The sequence below is a fragment of the Megalops cyprinoides genome, chromosome 4 (genome assembly GCF_013368585.1).
Source record: "Megalops cyprinoides isolate fMegCyp1 chromosome 4, fMegCyp1.pri, whole genome shotgun sequence".
Taxonomy (NCBI): domain Eukaryota; kingdom Metazoa; phylum Chordata; class Actinopteri; order Elopiformes; family Megalopidae; genus Megalops; species Megalops cyprinoides.
In genome coordinates this window covers 7,994,230-8,014,723 of record NC_050586.1, presented here as the reverse complement: position 1 = coordinate 8,014,723, position 20,494 = coordinate 7,994,230, and the positions used below count along the sequence as shown (strand labels likewise).

The 20,494-nt window shown below is 44.1% G+C and overlaps 1 protein-coding gene across 1 annotated transcript; it reads left to right on the top strand.

Annotated features, from left to right (window-relative positions):
* Positions 1-3,261: 3,261 nt before the first annotated feature.
* Positions 3,262-16,531, top strand: LOC118777147 (integral membrane protein DGCR2/IDD-like). Its single transcript, XM_036527906.1, has 11 exons — positions 3,262-3,654; positions 6,413-6,445; positions 8,121-8,243; positions 9,980-10,066; positions 10,422-10,632; positions 13,144-13,220; positions 13,334-13,516; positions 14,180-14,383; positions 15,134-15,286; positions 15,370-15,606; positions 16,096-16,531. Exons 1-11 carry the CDS (start codon positions 3,573-3,575, stop codon positions 16,359-16,361), a joined length of 1,656 nt encoding a protein of 551 aa, XP_036383799.1. The 5' UTR covers positions 3,262-3,572; the 3' UTR covers positions 16,362-16,531.
* Positions 16,532-20,494: the final 3,963 nt, after the last annotated feature.

Below are 20,494 nucleotides of genomic sequence, written 5' to 3'. Positions count from 1 at the left end.
GTGTTGAACATGTTGCAAAGTAGCATACAACTTGATAGTTAAGGAGCTACACGGAATTGTGCCTGTTGCGTTTGAACGGATTGTGTCGTAGCCAGTATTTAACTCCTTATTTTATCATAGCCAGCGGGCTACTATAAATGGAAAATAAAACTACAATAAACAGTGTATGATAAATGTTAAACAGCGCGACAAAGGTGAATAACGGTTTGTTTTTGTTGCTCGAGTTTAATGTATAATTTAAGAATTACACATGAGTGCTCCCATATTGTTAAACCTAACAACCAGTCTGTGTTCCGAACCCTTTAAAAGAGGCCATTTTTGTTATTTTATCAAGAGAGGCCACCCAACGTAACCAGGCCCACCCTCAATCCAACATTTGGCTAAACATTTTCAAGGGTTACACAGCCAGTGGTTCTCTGGCAGTGAAGTGTGGGGTCCCATCACAAACCAGGATTTTACAAGACCACCCCACTGAGATTCTGCATGTAGAATTTGGCCAACTGGATTGAAACTGCAGGACAAACTCCAAAACAACACATGCAGGACTGAATTAGGACACTAATTACTTGCATTCAAAATATTAAAAATATTAACATACAGAGTGCACTTTAAAAACAGTGACCCAAACGCGTACCACTCACTGCAGTATAGGTAAGTTTGTGATGGAGACACACCTCCCACTGTGCTGTGAGAAATAGTATCAAGAAAGAGCCATATTCTTTTATAAAACTCCCTCAATCCTCCCTCAGTTTACTCAGATGACAGACCCAGTAAAGATGTCAGTATTGCAGGGAGAGGGACACACAGGCCCCAAGCAGCCCAGTACAGTGCTACCTGCCATAGCCCAAGGGATAAAGCCCTCTGTAGATCAGCAGGAGCACTTAATTAAGTGCTGAGGCACAGCAATAACCGGCGGACTCTGACACCCCACTATCATCAACAACGAATCAATATCACTCTCCTCATTTCTCTCTCCCTGTGTCTCCCTCTGCCTCTAATCCCTTGCTCCTGAAGCAATCCGATTACTTCCTATCCGTCAATCATTAATTGGATTGACTCATCTTTCATTGCTGGGAAAGGGTGTGTTATTGCATGGGACTGTAGCAGAAAGTCAGGACTACCACACTGATGAGACCTAATAAGGCGCCCCACACTTTCCCAAAATGCTGTGTTGGACACCTTTCATTACATTACATTACTGTAATTTAACAGATGCTCTTATCCACACGGTAATGGAATTATGCTAGCTGTGGTTGAACCAAATTCACCATAGCCAGTTTTTTCTTAACCCTTTATTTTGTCATAGTCAATGGGCTACTTAAAATAGAAAATAAAAAGTATTATAAATAGTGTATGAAATTTAATACATAATCTAAGCATTGTATATGAGCATTCCCTCACTCTTACATACGTAACAGTTTTTACACGTTATTCATTTATACAGTTGTATTCTTACTCGGGCAATTGTGGGTTAAGGACCTTGCCCAAAGGTACAACAGCAGTGTCCCAGTAGGGAATTAATCCAGCATCCTCTCAGTTATGAGCCCTGCACCTTTCCACTATGCTACACTGCTGCAGCCCTTTGTATAATGTTAGTAGGAATAACATTGCGGTGTACGCAATGAGTATAACTCAAACAGTTAATCACACCAGAAGGGTTAAATATGTTTTTGTACATCTCCACCAGCTGAACTTTCCTGTAAGAGGTGGCTTGAACAATGGCAAAAGTTTCCAGGTATAAAACGTACTATTTTTGTTCTCACTAGTTGTACACAGTTACAGATATAGATATGACAAACATGTATTGTGGCTAACTTTGTAAGAAGAACAGGAAAAGAGTCAGCTTATAGGTCAGAGGGTACTTGAAAGTCTGGCCTGATACATATAGTCAACAATATTCAGGATATGTTTTAAACCATGTTTTTTTAGAAATTAATTGAATTACCTGAATTCTGAGTCATCTTTCATCTTAAAAGAGAAGTAAATAATGCCTTTTTGTGGTAATATGTGTTGCTACACTGCCAACCCTTTCTAATGGCATTCAGTGTTGGCAAAACACAAAGAGTCAGCCCAAGGATCTCCTTTTTGCCATCATGAAAGAAAGTTTTGCTGTGGTCAGTTAATTTGATCCATTTTTTGATAATAATAATAACTGACTAGGCTTATGTGAGCTCCCTTGATAATCCTTGTATGAGGGATTCACAAGGGACAATCTTTTGACACCTCTTATCCCACTTCTAACAAAACATGGGGAAAAGAAATTTATTTGACAGTTTGACTTAAAATGTAGATTCCATACTTTAAATATTTTAAGTAATGTCTTCTATCAATTATTAATTTTGCTTTAAACTTTCCTCCATTGTAATGTCTGATTTAAGGACCTGTAACATTGATGGTCAAGGGTATTTGGTCTGATTTGCCTTGCCCATTTCAACCTCATTTACCTAATAGCAACTATAAGTACTGTGGTACTGCTTCCTGCAAAGACATGTGTGTATGTGTTTATGCAGTAATGCACACACTGCTGTTTTTGAGCATGTGTGTGTGTGTGTGTGTGTGTGTGTAGGAGTTAATGTGCACACCCCATGTTTAAACTAATAGAACTAAACTAATGTGGCATAATACTTCCATTTTCCATTCCATTTACATTTCCAAATGCTCCCAGATGACAGCAGTTTCCAAACTGGGTTCCTAAGGAATACGAAAAGCCTTTAATTATATTTTTCTCTTCCACTGGTGATGTTAAAATGTAATATGTTTTGCTCTAGTAAAACATGCAATTATTATGATTATTGTTTTACACAATCTGACCTCTAATTGCTTATTTGACATTTTGTAAAATGAATAACATAAATCAAACCAGATACAACAGTGTCTAAAAATCTGTCTCTGAGCAAGTGCCAAGTACTTGTAAGTTTTTTTTTCTTTTTTCCTATCTTTATGAAGGTGGAGATGCCTTGCAAAGCTTAAAGATGCAGATTCCAAGACCCCAGGTGAAAACGTTCATTACAGACCTAGCTAGCTGTCTAATAATACATGTTTAATAATTACGCAGCAGAAATGTGCATCAGAATTCTACACTTCTCTGCAGCATTGTTTCAAATGTGACTGCACATTTGCGCAGATCCCAGTTTGCGGCTGTACTACTAAGTGCGCATTTTCATTTTTCCGGACTGTAACGAAAACCCCGCCTCTAACCTTGGAGCCGATAGGCTGAGTGGCCTGTTTGCAATCGTGCGGGGATGAGGAAGCCATCTTGTATAGCCCAGAGTCTGAAATACACAGAGCTGGTTGGATAGTGGGACAGGTTATAGACTTGTAATAGCGACGTTGCTAGCTATTACAATTCTGCCCAGAGGAATAATCAACAATTTACAGAATTCTAGCTAGCATAGCTATGTAGCAAGTGGATATGATATTTCGACGCGACAAATTACTGCGCTAGCTACATTTCTGCCTCCTAAAAATACGGACTGTTTCCCGTTTTGAGACAGAGGAGAGGGTTGGTTTCGACTCTGGGCCAGTTTGTTTTATTTCTACATAACGTTAGGGTTATGATGAATGGCTGATAAATGTTGCCGAAAGCTGACAGCAGCAGTTTCGCCTTTCTCTCTCTTCTCTTCGCCTTGACTCTGACAGACCCACCACGGACAGGTACGTGAAGAGGAGAGCATTACTGCGTGGCTAAAAAAAAAACATTATTCATATTTTTTGCAGTCTAACGTTTCTGAGTCAATCTGTGCAGAGTGGCCAGACTCCCAGTTAAGTTCAGATATCAGTGCGTTTTATTTGTCTTGCGGCGTGCCCAGATTGTGACCGTGTTAGCTGGCTATGGGGTGGGCTTGCTAAACACAACAGTATGTCAGGTCGGAAGTGAAATGTTGAGAGGATTAGCTTTAGCTAGCCGGCTAGCTGTGGTGCTAGTTTGGGTGACCGGCGGAGGCGAAATCGCAGCACGAAGGCCTTTACCCGGCCCCGGCCGACAACAGCTGCGGTTAACGTTAGCTCTAATGTCTAGCCTTTCAGCTAGTCGTAGCGGTAAAGTTGTCAGAGAGTGAATTTGTTCCCATCCTTTGCACATTACTGTCATGTACTATCTTTGCTAACTGGCTGTTTATATGGACTAGGTGATTTGGGTATCTATAGCTAGACAGAAAACTAAGATTACTACATGTATCTTAACGTTACTTAGCTACTTTTCGATTTGCAAGCTCAGATACTTTGGTCAGGCCCCTAAGCATAACGAAAAGTTTTGTAGTGTTAATGGTGGTATGTTGCAAATTTTGCTCTTACTAGCTGTCTCTTTTTGGATAGAGATATGTGCTGTGGACAGTTGTTGGCTAGTTAACCCAGTTCTATCCATCGTTATGTATAGCATAGACAGCTAGTTATCCACTTGGCTAACTTCAGTTCAGCAGCTAGCTAGCTGCTGAATCTGGTGCTTTTGACACCCGTGCAAGCTAATATTTATATATTTGATTTCCCCCAGATATTACCTAGCTAGCGTTTTTGTGCAGGTGATTAACCAGCAGTGATCACGGCAAGCCTTCATACTAATAACGCTGAGGACGAGGATCGAAGCAATAATTCATGCAGTCCTCGAAGGTAGGGTTTGGAGTTGATTGAACATAATTCTAGCCGCCTTGCTAGATCAAAACAACTTTGTGAGGAAGGGGCGAGTCTGTTGACATTGATACCTACAGCCAATGATACGCCTAAAGGCCAATGATTTGTTGATCCGCACAAACAGAAACCACCATAGTCAACCACTAGCGAGTTTGACGTTTCTCATGCTGGTTGAAAAGACGCATGTAAAATGTATTTTCCACAAAGCAGATGTTTGAATGATGCGACATTTATGTGTATTTTATGCATTTTTATGCTTAGTTTATGCATTTTAACGGTAGCTGTCTTTTCCGGTGTGATTGATATTTTGGGGACGGTGCGTAACGTTAGACAAATTCCAAAGGGCAAGATAATAGAGTAAACCAAATGCGTTGAAATTATTGTCCTAAATGAGGAAGTTATTCTGACCCATTTTTAAAGGAACCCATTTCTTTGAGTTGTCTGTTGTTAAAACAAAACAGCGTAGTTAGAGGCTTGTTCAACCAGGGGGATTCTCTCCCCTCTGGCCTCAGATAGATTAGGCCTGGCGTGGTAACAGGTGTTGGCATGTCAAAAGGCCACGGTCTGCAGGTTTTAGCGTCTAGCCGTTTGGAGAGAGTAAATCTCCAGCAGTGTCAGCATTAGAGAGACACAGGGGCTTCTCCAGTTGCAGTGTGGAATTCATTTACGTTTTCTTGCACGGTTATTTTTGTTTTTTACTCATGGCCTTTTCTTGTACATCTACAACATTTACTTTGCTCCACTTCTGTCACGGTTCTAAACAGTAGCTCGTGATATGAAGCATGCAGCATGTGCAGATGGTTATATAACGCTGAAATACCAGGCACAGATATATGTTCATGAGAGCAAGGACAGCAGTGTCAAGTGGTGTTGGAGTGAAAAAGGGGATTTTTTTTCTAGCTGTGGGTTTTTTAGTTTTTTAGTGTGTTGTTCTTGCTCTTTTTATGCTGACAGCCTTCTGGGATTCTGCAGGCTAGCAGCAAATTGGGCTTATGTGTTAGTTGTCCATCCCTCCTGCTGTCATGGCCTGTTGGTCTCCTTGGCTCCTGTGTAGCAGGGCAACAGTGTGGTGCAGTGGTAAGGAGCATTGCTTGTAACCCAAAGTTTGCTGATTTGATTCCCTGATGGGCCACTGCTCATGTGCCTTTAGGCAGCGGTAACCTCACATGGACAACATGTAAAAGTTGTGAGCTATGGATGAGCGTGTCTGCTAAGCAGTAGTGTAATGTAAACGGAGTTATTTGCTGGCCATGGACTGCTTCCTTCTTTGGGAGAACTGTCAAAGCAGAACTGTGACTCTGAGCTCACATAAGGGCCCACTTACATCATTATGCGGGACATTCTTTTTATTTCTTTGTTATTCTTTTTTTCCATGTATTCCATACAGATGGCAGATAGGTGCCCCTTAATGCACAGAAACATTGCAGAACCCTACCCAAGCTTCAGAGTGTAAAAACAGGCTCTGTAGACAGTGCCAACTCAGTTTCTGTAGCCTCCATTTTAAGTTAGTAGGGTTTTTTTCTCTTTGAGAAAATGCTCTTTGTTTCATTCGGTAAACTGAAATTTCAGGTGTGTTTGAAAGGTATTACCATAATGGTCTTACATTAAATAGATGTTTGTCTTTTAGCTGGGATTTCACACTGGTTATACTTTATAAAGCATTTGCTTTCTTCAGCTGTCAGCTGTGGCAGTGGGACACAGGTGGATGGCATTGAGACTAATCTTTGTATGTACTCGGGGGTTTACGTATTGTAAATCACACAGGGTGTATCTCCTATCGTTTCAGGTCCAAGGCTAGCTCTGGCACGATTGCTGTCAGGTAAGCACTGTCTCTTCACTGTTTGAGGCCGAAGGCACTTGAATGTGAATCAGAGGCCCCGTTATGTAAAGCAAACCCACGTTGTGCTTTGATCCATCTCAACTCCAACGCGTTTCCTCCTTTTGCACTTGCAAGTTTTCTGACGCTTACCTCACTCACCAGAGTGAACGAAGGTCGCAGTTTCAAAATGTCACATGCGGACACTCTATCACACAAAACATACACACCTTACTCCTCTGTTTTCATAAGGCTACACACAAGAAAATGTAAGAAAAGTGTTTCTTACATAATATTACAGATACATTTCTACATAAAAGAAACTAATGTTTTTTTTTTTAAGTTGGAGTGAATTATATGTTTCATTTTCCGAAGTGAAGTAAGAGTCAGATAGATTTACCCTTCCATGTAGATGTCTTAATTCCTGAATGCTTGTGGCAGTTGAAGTTTGGGAGAGTTTTTTCTTCTGTGTTATACAAACACACATATGAACCACCAACTTTTTATCTACACACCAGGTCGACATTTGTGGTGTCATATGAAAACACTTCTTGTACCCCATAGTATTAGTGGTTTGTGTGATTTGTGTTTATAACATGTCTGTGTTAATATTTTAAACGAAATTATGACAAGTCGTCATCTTATAAGTAGTTGGTGTACAGCTATGACTGGTGGTTTTTTTATGACTTGAACAAAGTATTTTATGATCATCGCAAGCCAGAATGGCTGAAACAGCAGAAATGACTTCCTTTTTTTCTTGGTTCTCTTTTTCCATTTGTAACTCCTTGTCCACAACTGCAACTATTTCATTTTCAAAAAAAGATTTGTGTGAAAATTGAATCAGCGTTTACCCATTCAGTTAATGTTTTGCACCTTTCAAATGCTGACTCTGGATGTGCTCTGGACCATAGCGCCAAGTCATCAACCGGTCAGCTTGAAAGCCGTGTGCTTGCCTGAAACCTCTTTTTTATTTATTGTACTGCTCCTGTTATGCAAAGGTTTCTCTTATGATAGAATCTTGAGTTTCTGCTGCTTGGAGTTACAGAATAACAGAGCCCTGGTGTAAAACAGTTTGCCACCACGAGGAAGATATTTCGCAAGCGTGTTCGTGCTTGTCAGACAGGCCCTGAGTTTGTGCGTCTGAAGCAGAGGATCAGTGCATTGTGTGGCAGTGTGAGAGCGGTCTGGTAGATGTGTGTGCTCTCACAGGCTTTGAGTCGTGGAAGTCTCTGCTGCACAGGGTGCTGATGGAGGGGGGAGGGCATCTGCGCGCTGCACAGCATCTTAACCAGTCAAAGCAGACCTCCAGCAGACATATACATTCTCTCCATCTGGAAGGGAATTCCCTGTGTCACAATAGTAATCGCACGCCCATGATTGGATGACCCCTCACAGTCCAATCACGATGCCTATATGTCTCCATTGTCTGCTTTGCTGTCTGCCTTTACCCAGAGGCATGTGAAGTGGACAGGACATTAACCAGTCAGACATCTGGTGGGTAATATAAAAGTGAGGTGCAGAAGGTTGAACATTAACAGCACGACCCTCTCCAAACAGAGCTGCCACGAGGCAGGTTTATGCCACGCAGCAGCACTGGCAGTCGGGTGAAAGGCAGAGCAGAAACACTGTGAATGGCCCCCTTCAAGGCGCTCATTTCCTGTACCGTGCTGCGTTTCAGAGCTGCGGTGTAACCCGGGGCAGTTCGCATGCCGCAGCGGGAAGATGCAGTGCATCCCCATGTCCTGGCAGTGCGACGGCTGGACCGCCTGCGAAGACAAGAGCGACGAGATGGACTGCCCCCGTGAGTAACCGCCACGCCGCCCCGCAGCACGGCACATCACGCCATGCTGCCCCGCGGCACGCCACATCACGCCATGCTGCCCCACGGCACGCCACATCACGCCATGCCACGCTGCCCCACGCTGCCCCACGCCAAGCTGCCCCACGCCACGCTGCCCCATGCCACGCCACACCTTCACCTCCCCCCCTTTACCTTCACTTTTCTGCAGGCCACAGGGGTCAAACTGCACTGCCACCGCAGGGCTTTTGCCGTTCTCAAATTTCCAACCGATCGTCCGACAGTGCAGACACCTGCTCCCTGAGTATTTACATTTATTCATTTGGCAGACGCTTTTGTCCAAAGCGACTTACAAGTGAGGCAGAGTACAACACAAGCAAAAAAAAAAAAAAACCCATATAAGGAGTCACCAGTATTAATACCACTGAGCGACGGTAGTGCTGTTCAATAATCCCTGCCAGCCCCTGTGATTGAGAGCGTAATGCTGCTTAATCATTTTTGACAGCCCCGCTGATTTAGAATGCATTGCATTGCTGCTCTTGTAAAACAGCTCGGCCTTATCAGCAAGCTTCTGCCTCTCCCAAGGACATGCAGATATTTCAGCAAACAAACCAGATGCGTGAACGATTGTGGCTGCGGGACCAGGTTCGCAGTCGAGCAGGACAGTAACGCGGCGATAAGGAGCGAGCAGGCGTTAACATCGGGTCTTTGATGAAAGCCGTTGCGTAAGAGCCTTTAATTTATTTTAGCCTGAGCCACGGCGATCAATCAGAATAAATGTCTGCGGTAAGGTCATTAAGGGTAATCTGCTGTGTCTGTCATCGGTCATTAGGACCCGGGGAAGCCCTTAAATGGCACGCACCCCGGCAGGCATTTGCTCACGCACTCCCACACCTGCCTTGATTATATGTGTATCTCAACCCGCTAAACAAATGGAGTAATATTACAGGCGCCTGTTATGCGCCAGACAGGGACATGGGTAATGATAGCATTTTCAGACGGGGTAAACTGTCACGCAGTGCTTACTGGTGCGTAGTGAGACATGACGTTTTTGTTGACAGTAATTAACATTTAAAAAATAATATAGTGGGGTGAGCAAAATAATCCCAAACTAAGTTCGGTATAAGATGCAGAAATGTCTTAGAGCTGTAAACATAACTGATAAATAGAAAATCTTAATCATCTATCAGAGATGGATCTCCATTTCCATTAGCCATCTGCAGTGTGTTTCCAGTTTCAGTTCACTTCTATTCAGTCATTCAGTAGATGTTCGAACACAGAGTGACTCACAGACTGCATTTAATCAGGTGGAGGAACATAAGCGGTGGTACAAAGATCGTCCGTAATGCAGGTGAAACAGCACTTCAGACACCATTACGCAGAGCACCTTGTATACTGATGTGCATATATGAACATAATAGGACCATATGAAACTACAGAAGATGTCAGCACGTCTGCAGGAAGGTGCCAGTGCATCCCTCAGTCCTACAATATGCAGTGCCATATTGAAAATACAGAGGTGCTACATTAAGGAAAGTGTCAGTGTCATGACTAAAGTCTCGGTGCATTAATACCGTTACACTGTAATACGAAAGAGTTAAACGTGAGTGTTCATCACAGAGACTGCACCTCTCTGGTACACGGTCCCCGTTGCAGAGGTGACGTGAGATTAGAGAACAGGCTGTTTTTTGTTTTTCTTTCTCAACGTTAACGCGCTGTCTCCTCTGGCCCTGCCACAGCCATGAAGGAGGAGAGGTTTCACTACGGCAACGGCTTTGATCAGGTGGAGGACATCATGGGTGTGGCTCAGCCTGTGCGCTTCAACAGTAAGACGGACCGCTCCTCTCTCTGTTCCTCTCTCTGCTCCTCTCTCTGCTCCTCTCCCTGCTCCTCTCTCTGTTCCTCTCCCTGCTCCTCTCTCTGCTCCTCTCTCTGCTCCTCTCTCTGCTCCTCTCTCTGTTCCTCTCCCTGCTCCTCTCTCTGCTCCTCTCCCTGCTCCTCTCTCTGCTCCTCTCCCTGCTCCTCTCCCTGCTCCTCTCTCTGCTCCTCTCTCTGCTCCTCTCCCTGCTCCTCTCTTTGCTCCTCTCTCTGCTCCTCTCAGACTGTACTCAGAAGTGTCACACAGTGGTTAAGCTAAGAGTTAGAGAACTAATCCCTTATCGCTCCCTGTCCTCTCCTCAGAGAAGTGCCCCACTGGGTGGCATCACTACGAGAAGACGGCCAGCTGCTACAAGGTGTACCTGAACAACGAGGACTACTGGCAGGCGGTGGAGACGTGCCAGAGGGTCAACGGCTCCCTGGCCACCTTCGTCACCAACGAGGAGCTCCAGTTCATCCTGAAGATCGAGGTGGACTTTGACGAGAAAGTGTGCGAGCGCAAAGACCAGTGCAAGTGAGTGTGTGTGAGTGTGTGTGTGAGTGTGTGTGTGTGTGTGAGTGTGTGTGTGTGTGTGTGTGTGTGAGTGAGTGTGTGAGTGTGTGAGTGTGTGAGTGAGTGTGTGTGTGTGTGTGTGTGTGTGTGTGTGTGTGTGTGTGTGTGTGTGAGTGTGTGTGTGAGTGTGTGTGTGCGAGTGTGTGTGCGAGTGTGTGTGCGAGTGTGTGTGTGTGTGTGTGTGTGTGTGTGAGTGTGTGTGTGTGTGTGTGTGTGTGTGTGTGTGTGCGAGTGTGTGTGCGAGTGTGTGTGCGAGTGTGTGTGAGTGTGTGTGAGTGTGTGTGTGCGAGTGTGTGTGCGAGTGTGTGTGCGAGTGTGTGTGTGTGTGTGTGTGTGTGTGTGTGTGTGAGTGTGTGAGTGTGTGAGTGTGTGTGTGTGTGTGTGTGTGTGTGTGTGTGTGTGTGAGTGTGTGTGTGCGTGTGTGTGCGAGTGTGTGTGTGAGTGTGTGTGTGTGTGTGTGAGTGTGTGAGTGTGTGTGTGTGTGTGTGTGTGTGTGTGTGTGTGTGTGTGTGTGTGTGTGTGTGAGTGTGAGTGTGTGTGTGTGCGTGCGTGCGTGCGTGTGAGTGTGTGTGTGTGTGTGTGTGTGTGTGTGTGTGTGCGCGCGCGCGGCATCCGGGATACATCCTGTTTCAAACGAGCTTTTCCTGTGTTTAAGAACATTATCATTCCCTGTTTGAGTCTGCTCGGGGTCTCGGTGCGGGTCATCTGAAGCGCTGTTCAGGGGAGGATTACACGGCGGCTGTGTGCGGACATCTCGTCCTGCAGATTCAGCAGACGCACAGGAGTGGATGACGCGGTTTCAGATCGCGCTTTTCAGTCAACAGAAGGTCGTGTGTTCGTTGTAATTCCGTGGAACGGCAGCGTCCGCATGTGCCCAGCGCTTGACTCGGCCAGCCGCCTTTATGAAGTTTTCCCATTCTTAACGCATTAAATGCTGCGATTAGTGGCGAGTCCCAGAAGGCTTTGAAACGTAGCAAGTAATGCATTTCCATACTGATCAAGACACACTCCTGGAAGCGTTTTTAGAGTCAGTCAGCACAGGAGAGGAAAAATGCAAGCGATAATAATTGAAAGGACTGCCAGTAATTTCACCTGCAGACCTGAACTGAGATCACACCTGAGATAGTTCCTGTTATGTCATGTTATTACGCCCAAAACAACACTACATGCTCCTTATCAGAGCCTGCACCACGGTCCTTACTTTTGCCTGAATGTAGTCCTGCAGTGAACACAACAGCAAAGATATTCCAGCTTAAAGCTGACTCCTTGAGCATGCCTTGTCTTGCGCGTTGATCTAAAAAAAAATCATAATTTATTGGCACGAAGAAGCAGTTGTAGAGTCATACTGGTGTATTTTTTTTAAAGTTCAAGATCTCCTAGAAACAAACTCAAATTCATGTTAGCCAGGGAAACATTGAAATACCTTACGCTTCAACCGTATTTAGGACTTCAGCAGACTTCAAACAGCCTCACTCTGAATGAGCTAAGAGATATGTTGGCTGTGCTAGGCCCTTCAAAAATAAATTCTGCCGAATTAAGAGTTTCGCTGCAGATATTTTAACCTAAACAAGCTGCCCCGTATGGCCATAGAGTAGGCTCTAGATGAAGATGTTTTTGTCATAAGGAACAAGCTCCTTCGAGAAACCCAGCAAGTAGTTCTGCAAAAACATCCTTCGAGTACAGAGGAAATGTGACATGAACAGTGAAAACAAACTGTGTATTCACCCCCCCCCCCCCCCCCCCCCCCTTTGGCTTCGCTGCATGTCTGACTCATAAGTAATGGGTGTGAATTGCTTTAAAGTAAGACTGTAATGTAGAATAGAACAGAATTACAGGACAGTTATTTAAAACATTTGTGTTTTTTGGGCCTGGTGTTGATGCCTGTAGATTTTTACAATTGCCATTTTCCATTTGCCATTTACTGACTTAGTTCCCTCAAAGCATTGCGTGTAATCGCGCAGAAGTTTAGCATGTAGAGTTCATCATCTCCGTGGAAGCTGAATTTAAGGAAGTACTTGGCCTTCAAATTACAATAGCACGGAAACTTCCTTATCACTTCAGCATTGTTCTTCTTCTGTGTCTTTGTATCTAGGCTTGATAACAGAGATGTTATTGTCATTTAGGCAGTCTAACTATCGAGGAACTGTGAAGTTTACAGTTTGCTGCATGTATTTTACTCCAGATACATTAAAATATACAGGACAGTCGCGAAGTCCCAATCCTCTTGGGTTACATCCAAAACCGAAATAAATGGACTATTAGCACTTACATATAGTTTTGAAAAGTTATTGAGGTTTTCAACCAACCAACCACAACCACTGTGCAATTTATAATAATGATTTACATATAATTTTTAATAATATGAGAAAATCCTAGTGAGCACGATGTCATATTAAATGTCATATTGAATTTCATAACATACAAACACTGTGTAATGATGTGTGATGTTTATTTATTTTTTTTTTTTTGCAGGTTCTGGGTTGGCTATCAGTACGTTATAACCAATCAGAACCATTCCCTGGAAGGCAGGTGGGAGGTGGCCTATAAAGGTGAGTGATTATACGCCGTCCTGGATGCGAACAGTGGCCGAGCCGCTTCAGTCCTAAAGAAGAAAGGCTGACCCGTGTGTAAGCCGAAGGCTCTTCACTTTTCTCCTGAACAGGATCCATGCAGGTGTTCCTGCCCCCGGAGGGCCTGACGAACTTCGGGGAAGCCATGCCCACCCAGGAGAACGTCTTCTGCGCTCAGCTGCAGCGATTTCAGATTAAGACCATGAACGAGCGCGGCCTTCACAGCTGGCACGCAGAGAACTGCTACAAGAAGTTTCCCTTCCTCTGCAAAAGAAGTATGTTCTGTCACTCCAGTCTGCTTTATGTGTGTTTAGTAGACGCCCATATCTTACTTGAGCTGATGTGCAATTTACGTTGTCTTACTTAGTCTTGCATTAACCTGCAGCCTTTTTGGGGGGCAGGTCCAAACCCTTAGCACATCACACAACAATGTGTACCGTTTACAATGCTTGACTTACTGGCAGATTTACCTCCTGCTGGTATGTGTGTGTGTGTGTGTGTGTGTGTGTGTGTGCGCGTGTGTGTACATGTGTACGTGTGTGTGTGTGTTTGTGTGTGTGTATACATGTGCACGTGCATGCATGTGTGTGAGTGTGTGTGTGTGTGTGTGTTTGTGTGTGGGAGTGTGTGTGTACGTGTGCGCGTTCATGTGTGTGTGTGTGAGAGTGTGTGAGTGTGTGTGTAGGTACGTGTGCGCGTGCATGCGTGTGTGTGTGAGTGTGTGTGCGTGTGTGTACGTGTGCGCATGCATCTGTGTGAGTGTGAGTGTGAGTGTGAGTGTGAGTGTGAGTGTGAGTGTGAGTGTGAGTGTGTGTGTGTGTGTGTGTGTGTGTGTGTGTGTGTGTGTGAGTGTGAGAGTGTACACACGTGTTTGCATGCATGCACATGAAGGCTCCTGTAATCCCGTATTGTAATGCAACCCCTCCTCGGCACCGCAGGGCAGACATGCGTGGACATCAAGGACAACGTGGTGAACGAGGGGTACTACTTCACCCCGAAGGGCGACGACCCCTGCCTGAGCTGCACGTGCCACGACGGCGAGCCGGAGATGTGCGTGGCGGCGCTGTGCGAGAGGCCGCAGGGGTGCCAGCACTTCCGCAAGGACCCCAAAGAGTGCTGCAAGTTCACCTGCCTGGACCCAGGTACGGGACCTGCCCCGCTCCGCTCCCACAGCGCCCCCTCAGGCCGGCTCACCGGGATTTCATTTCTTTTTTTTTTTTTATTATGGATAGGACTTAACTTCACCCCACTCCACATTTCAGTGTGGAATTGAATGTGACTCAGTGTTTTTAATGCTTGTCACAATTCCCTGACCTTGCTAAGTGGCTTTGCCTTTGGGGGATAAAATTTACACATTCTCAGAAAGCTCTGACGCAGCTCTGTGACACCGAGCATGTCTGTTTTTGCAGAATGATGATATCTTTGGTATTTTCTCTAAGACAGCCTTGTCTGTTCTTGTAGTGTGGTGGGGTGTGGGGTGTTTCCTTTCAGACAGCCGTAGGCCTGGTCTGTTCTTGCATTGTGCTGATGTCTATGGTGCTTTCTCTTAAATGGGAACAGCTGTAGGTCTGTTCTTGCATTGTGCGGATGTCTGTGGTGCTGATGTCCTTGTGCTGATGTCTATGGTGCTTTCTCTGAGATGAGAACAGTTGTAGGTCTGATCTGTTCTTGCATTGTGCGGATGTCTATGGTGCTTTCTCTCAGATGAGAACAGTTGTAGGTCTGGTCTGTTCTTGCATTGTGCGGATGTCTGTGGTGCTCATGTCCTTGTGCTGATGTCTATGGTGCTTTCTCTGAGATGAGAACAGTTGCAGGTCTGATCTGTTCTTGCATTGTGCGGATGTCTGTGGTGCCGATGTCCTTGTGCTGATATCTATGGTGCTTCCTCTCAGATGGGAACACCCTGTTTGACTCCATGGCCAGTGGGATGCGTCTGATCGTCAGCTGCATCTCTTCCTTCCTCATCCTGTCGCTGCTGCTGTTCATGGTGCACCGGCTGAGGCAGCGGCGGCGCGAGCGCATCGAGACCCTCATCGGCGGCAACCGTAAGCGCTCACCCGCAGAGTCACGCAATCGGGTCCTCTGCGCTCGCTCGGCGTTACCGTTCGCTCCTCTTTCTCCTCCGCAGTGCACCACTTCAACCTGGGCCGCAGGGTGCCCGGGTTCGACTACGGGCCGGACGGATTCGGCACGGGCCTGACCCCCCTGCACCTGTCCGATGACGGAGAAGGCGGAGCGTTCCATTTCCACGAGCCCCCTCCTCCCTACGCCGCCTACAAGTACCCAGATATCCACCACCCCGACGACCCTCCGCCCCCATACGAGGCCTCTATCAACCCAGACACCATCCTCTATGTGGACTTAGGTATGTCACAAGTTAAAGAGTGTATGTTGATGATGATGATGATGATGATAATAATTATAATAATTTCTCTGGTCAGCCATGGCATGTATTTATGAAATGAAAAAAGCAGCAGTGTAGCATATAGGTAAAGACCAGGGCTTGTAACGAGAAGGTTGCTGGTTTGATTCCTGGCTGGGGCACTGCTCTTGTACCCTGGGGCCAGGTACTTAACCCTGAATCACCAAAGTAAATATCCAGCTGTATATATGGAAAACATAAAAATTGTAACCTACGTAAGTTGTTCTGAATAAGACTGTCTGCTAAATGTAATGTAATAAATGCCCTGTAACAGTACTATAAAATACAGATGTTGAGAAATTTTCCCATTTAGCACTTTTGAGAATCCTTGCGCCTTTCAGTTTTACCATTTGTGTTCTTTTTTTTTTTTTGTTTTTTTTCTGTTTCTGTTTTCACTTAACCCCCTACCCCGTGCTCTCCATCCCTCCAAAGGAAGGAACAGCTCTCTGACGACAGACAGCGGCCAGCCGGTCACGCAGGAGGGCGGCCCCCCCCAGCAGCCGGTCCCGGAGGAGGAAGAGGATGAGGAGGATGAGGAGGAAGAGGAGGCCCCGCTGGAGCAGTCCTCGGTGGAGCACGAAGACTCCATCGACAGTACCACGCTCCTGGTGGCCCCGGACACGCCCACCGACAGCACCATGACAGAGACTACTGTGGCAGGCTGCACCAGCAGCTCCTCACTCAGCACCATTGTATAGAGCAAACACGGGCGGCGTGGGGGAGGAGAAGTTACACAGCGTGCTTTTTTCTTTCTTTTTTTTTTTTTAACAGTCCAACAGGAAAAAAAAAAAAGTGGGAGGAGCTGCTGGCACTACGCTGTACACTAGACAAGTTTAAAGAAGCTTTGGTTTAAAAAAAAAAAAAAAAAGCAACACTGTTTTTGTTGGTCATTCTTTTGTTTGACTTGAACATCATTTTCACGTTTGTCCTCGTGTAAATATTTTATCAGGCGTTATTTTATCTTTAGAGGGGGCCGGCAGAGCGACTATCGAGGCGAGCGACTATCTTGTTAATGTATGTATATAAGCAAACGCTGGCATCAAAGACCAGATCGTCTTGATGCGGTAAAAGTAAGGTTAACTCGAGCCTCGATAGAAGACTTGATAGAAAATTGTATTAGGGCTCAAAATTCAGAGTACTTCAAACCCCTCGTTTGAGGAAGGTTTTGAAGCTCTGAAGTCAGGGAGCAACAATGCTTTTTTCTTTCTACAAACATGGGGTCTTTGCTCTGCACTTAACTTCCTGCATTCAAGGTCGCAAACCAAGCTGATGGGCAAAATAGTTTCAGTGTTTCTCTGTCTCTCTTTGTCAAATTCACTGAATTACAGTGAATAACTCTTTTTAATTTCAGATCTCTCCAGCACCAACAGTACCGTCATGAGCTTTTTGTCCACCTAGATGTTTTTGGAGAAAGAAGTCACACTCTACAGAACTATTAAATGGTACCGATGGTAATGCAGATGTTTGGAAGTTGAACATTATATTTGCTCTGTGTGGTGAGAGACACCTAAGTAAAATGTTATGCACAATATGCTTGCCATCTAAATGTCAGGGATAGAAAATAATGAAAAAAAACAAGTATGGAAGAACCTTTTGTTGAATATAGGAGTGTTTCCATCTCAATATTTTTATACCCCTAATGGAATTTAATTGAATCAGCGTAAAAATAATCCATTTTGTGAAATTTTCCCATTGTATGAATTGTTAGTATTTATTTGGAAAGGTGGGTCAATATCAGTTGTTTTGTTTCCATGGGTCCTTTTTTTCCTGTTTTTGCACAGAATTTGTTTGCTTTATCTGTTTTAGGGTTTCATTTTCATGGCAAATGTAAACACATTTTGCACATGACTGTGGATTCTCAGTGTTTCTTGTTTGTCTTGAAATAAATGGACATTAACACCTTTTAGAACTGATTATGTACAAGAAAAATATAAATGTATAACACTAAGAACTCAACATCAAATGCATCACTATAACTATTGCACTTCTACCATATCAGTGTTTGGTTTTTCTACATGGTTTCTACACCTGCTTGCATAGGGCATACTTGCTTAAAGCTTTACTTTTGAGTGCTTTCACACCACATCCCTTTAAAAGGTGTGATTGAACTTTGAAGTTGTAGTGCTTCAATGGAATGGGTAGTTCAAAGACTACTGGGAAAGGAAGGCTTTTTTTTCTTATTTCTTTTTTTTTGGTCACACAGTAGGCCTTGTCAGCTCATGGGATGCTTGCAGCGCTCACTGTGATTCACTGGCCCTCAGAGGAGCCCTGCTGTGTACTGTGGCTGTGTACGGCTGCATAGCAGAACATGTCCTCTTCACGATAGCGCTTCTCAGATATCTATCAGGCTTTTCGGTTTGCTCGATTTCAATTTTTCTGCATATAGCCATTCTGTAGAGCAGCAGGACAGTCACGTTCACTCAAGAATCATTAAATGAAAAAGAAAAAAAATCATACAGTATTGTTATTGTGGGTATGTCTTTGGGGGGAGGTTCATGCGTTTTGTTTTGGATTGGGGGGGGAGGTGTCTGTTTTTGTGGTCTCAAGTCGTTTGCATGTTGTCATTTGGACAGGCAGAACCAGCATTTTTATAACAGAAAGACACTTGCCGGTTGCTTCAAATGACACCTTTCAGAGGGTCACGTCTACCTGGGTTTTAGCCACTGCTGCTTGTCTAACGGTTTCTGTAGATGTTAAACTGATGCTCCACTCCCCCCAACTGCTGGATTTTCAAAAAAAAAAAAAAGTTTTATAAGTAGTTAATTTGTGATGAACATAAGCTGTGGTTGTGTACAAATAAACGATTTTGATATTAAGTTCTATGTATAAATCAACATTTGATGCATTTTAATCTGTCTCTGTGAATTAGACTCTTCTCATTCTGTTTCCATTATCGTTATTACTACTGCTTCTCCCATGGAAGTACTGCATTGTTTTTTTTTCTGTTGAAGTAGCTGTACATGTAATCAAATGCCAAATAAATTTTATGAAGAACAACACCGGTTTGGGTTTACTCGGCTCTCAGGTTGATACAGACTGGCCACTGCAAAAATTGATTTGGGAAGGCTTTGATATTCAGTGTTGCCAGAGCGCATTTATGAGTGTAAGTCAAGGAAAATACAGAAAACTGGGAATGTAAACTCAAATGTATTTTTTTCGATTTGGGGATTTAAATAAACATGGGTGAAAGTTTTCTCCAGGTTAAATATTTAGTCTATAATTAATACATAATTATAAATAATATTATTATATTTTTATTATATATTATTATAAATTATGATGATTTAACAATAAAAAATATTTTTTTATTCATCACTGAAGCACAGTAGCACTTGACAGAATGCATGTCTCCACCATGCCCAGGTTGCCAGAGCAGTGCTGAAAGTCAACAATGTCTTTCCCCACAGGTAATATTTGGCTAAGCCTCATAATGAACTTTTTCAGCTGTCTTATTCAAAGGCAGCGCAACCAGTAGGAGGCTCAGTGCACAGGGCTAATTTCATGATGCCTCGGCTCTTACAGGTGAGGAGTTAAATACTGATACAGACAGATGCTCTCCTCATTCAGTGCTACAGAGTGTCGCCATAGGAACAGTTTTGTGAACAGTCAACATATTTGCATCAGGTATAAAGCAGTTAAACTGAACCTGTAATGTGGTACATATTGGTACAAACATTCTGACAAGGATTCTACTGATACAGGCAGATGCTGTACTCATTTTATACCACAAGGTGGCGACATAGGAACAGTTTTCTGAACAGTGACCTATTTGCATGAAGTAGAAGTTGGCTACACTCAATCTGTGACAATGTACACACTGCTACAAACAATGAGAAAGACTTTGCTTTTTGCTGTTTTAACTTAACCTTTTTTTGGCTATGTCTGCATCATTCTCAGAAGAGTGCTACCATAGCAACATTACTGTGCCACAATTCACAACACATTACATTATTGGTATTTAGCAGATGCTCTGGGTACAGGTTGGGTACAATGTTATCCATTTATGCAGCTGGATAATTTACTGAGGAAAATTTGGGTTAAGTACCTTGCCCAAGGGTACAGCAGCAGTGGGGAATCAACCTTGCCCAAGGGTACAGCAGCATGGGGAATCAAACTGACAACCTTTTGGTTACAAGTCCTGCTTCTTAACCACTATGCTACACTGCTGCCCCACAACACAATGACTCCCTATTCATTGGAATTTCTTCTTATAAGTTCATCATCTCAGGGTGTAGATAATGTGTGTTTGGCAAAGGCATTGTCTTTACCAGTGATACATTGGATGCACTTGCATGAAGCAGACCTCCTAAATCTAAGGCAGCAAATTACATACCCATTCTTGGCATCTCCTCTTGGGCCAGCTCTGTCTTCCCAGCTCCAACAGCCACCAGAGCCTCCGCCACAAGTTGTTTGCAGTTTGGTACACTGTAACTTATAGCAAACCATGGCAAATGTCCAGCTACCTGCGTGGTGTCCATTGAAAGGGAAAACAAAAGAACAGGCAGGACCACAAAATCCTACCCTGAGTTAAGGCTGGAAACAGGCCCAGAGACGGTTGTCTCTCTTCCTCTTCCTGTCCGTGTTTCACTTTTTTATGAGCACCTGAATGGGAAGCAGTCTCCAGCTGCAGGATGATGTGATTCTGTGTTTTGTTTTTGTTATGTGCTGTTTGAAAGAGGGAGCAAATTTAGCAGCAGCGGATTTTGTACATGGATAAATCTTCAACAGCCACTTCAAAGAGCGTGGAAAACAAAAGGAAAACTGCACCACACCAATACTCAGACTTGGTGTGAATTAGAGGAAGGGTGCAAATCTGGCACAACAATTGATA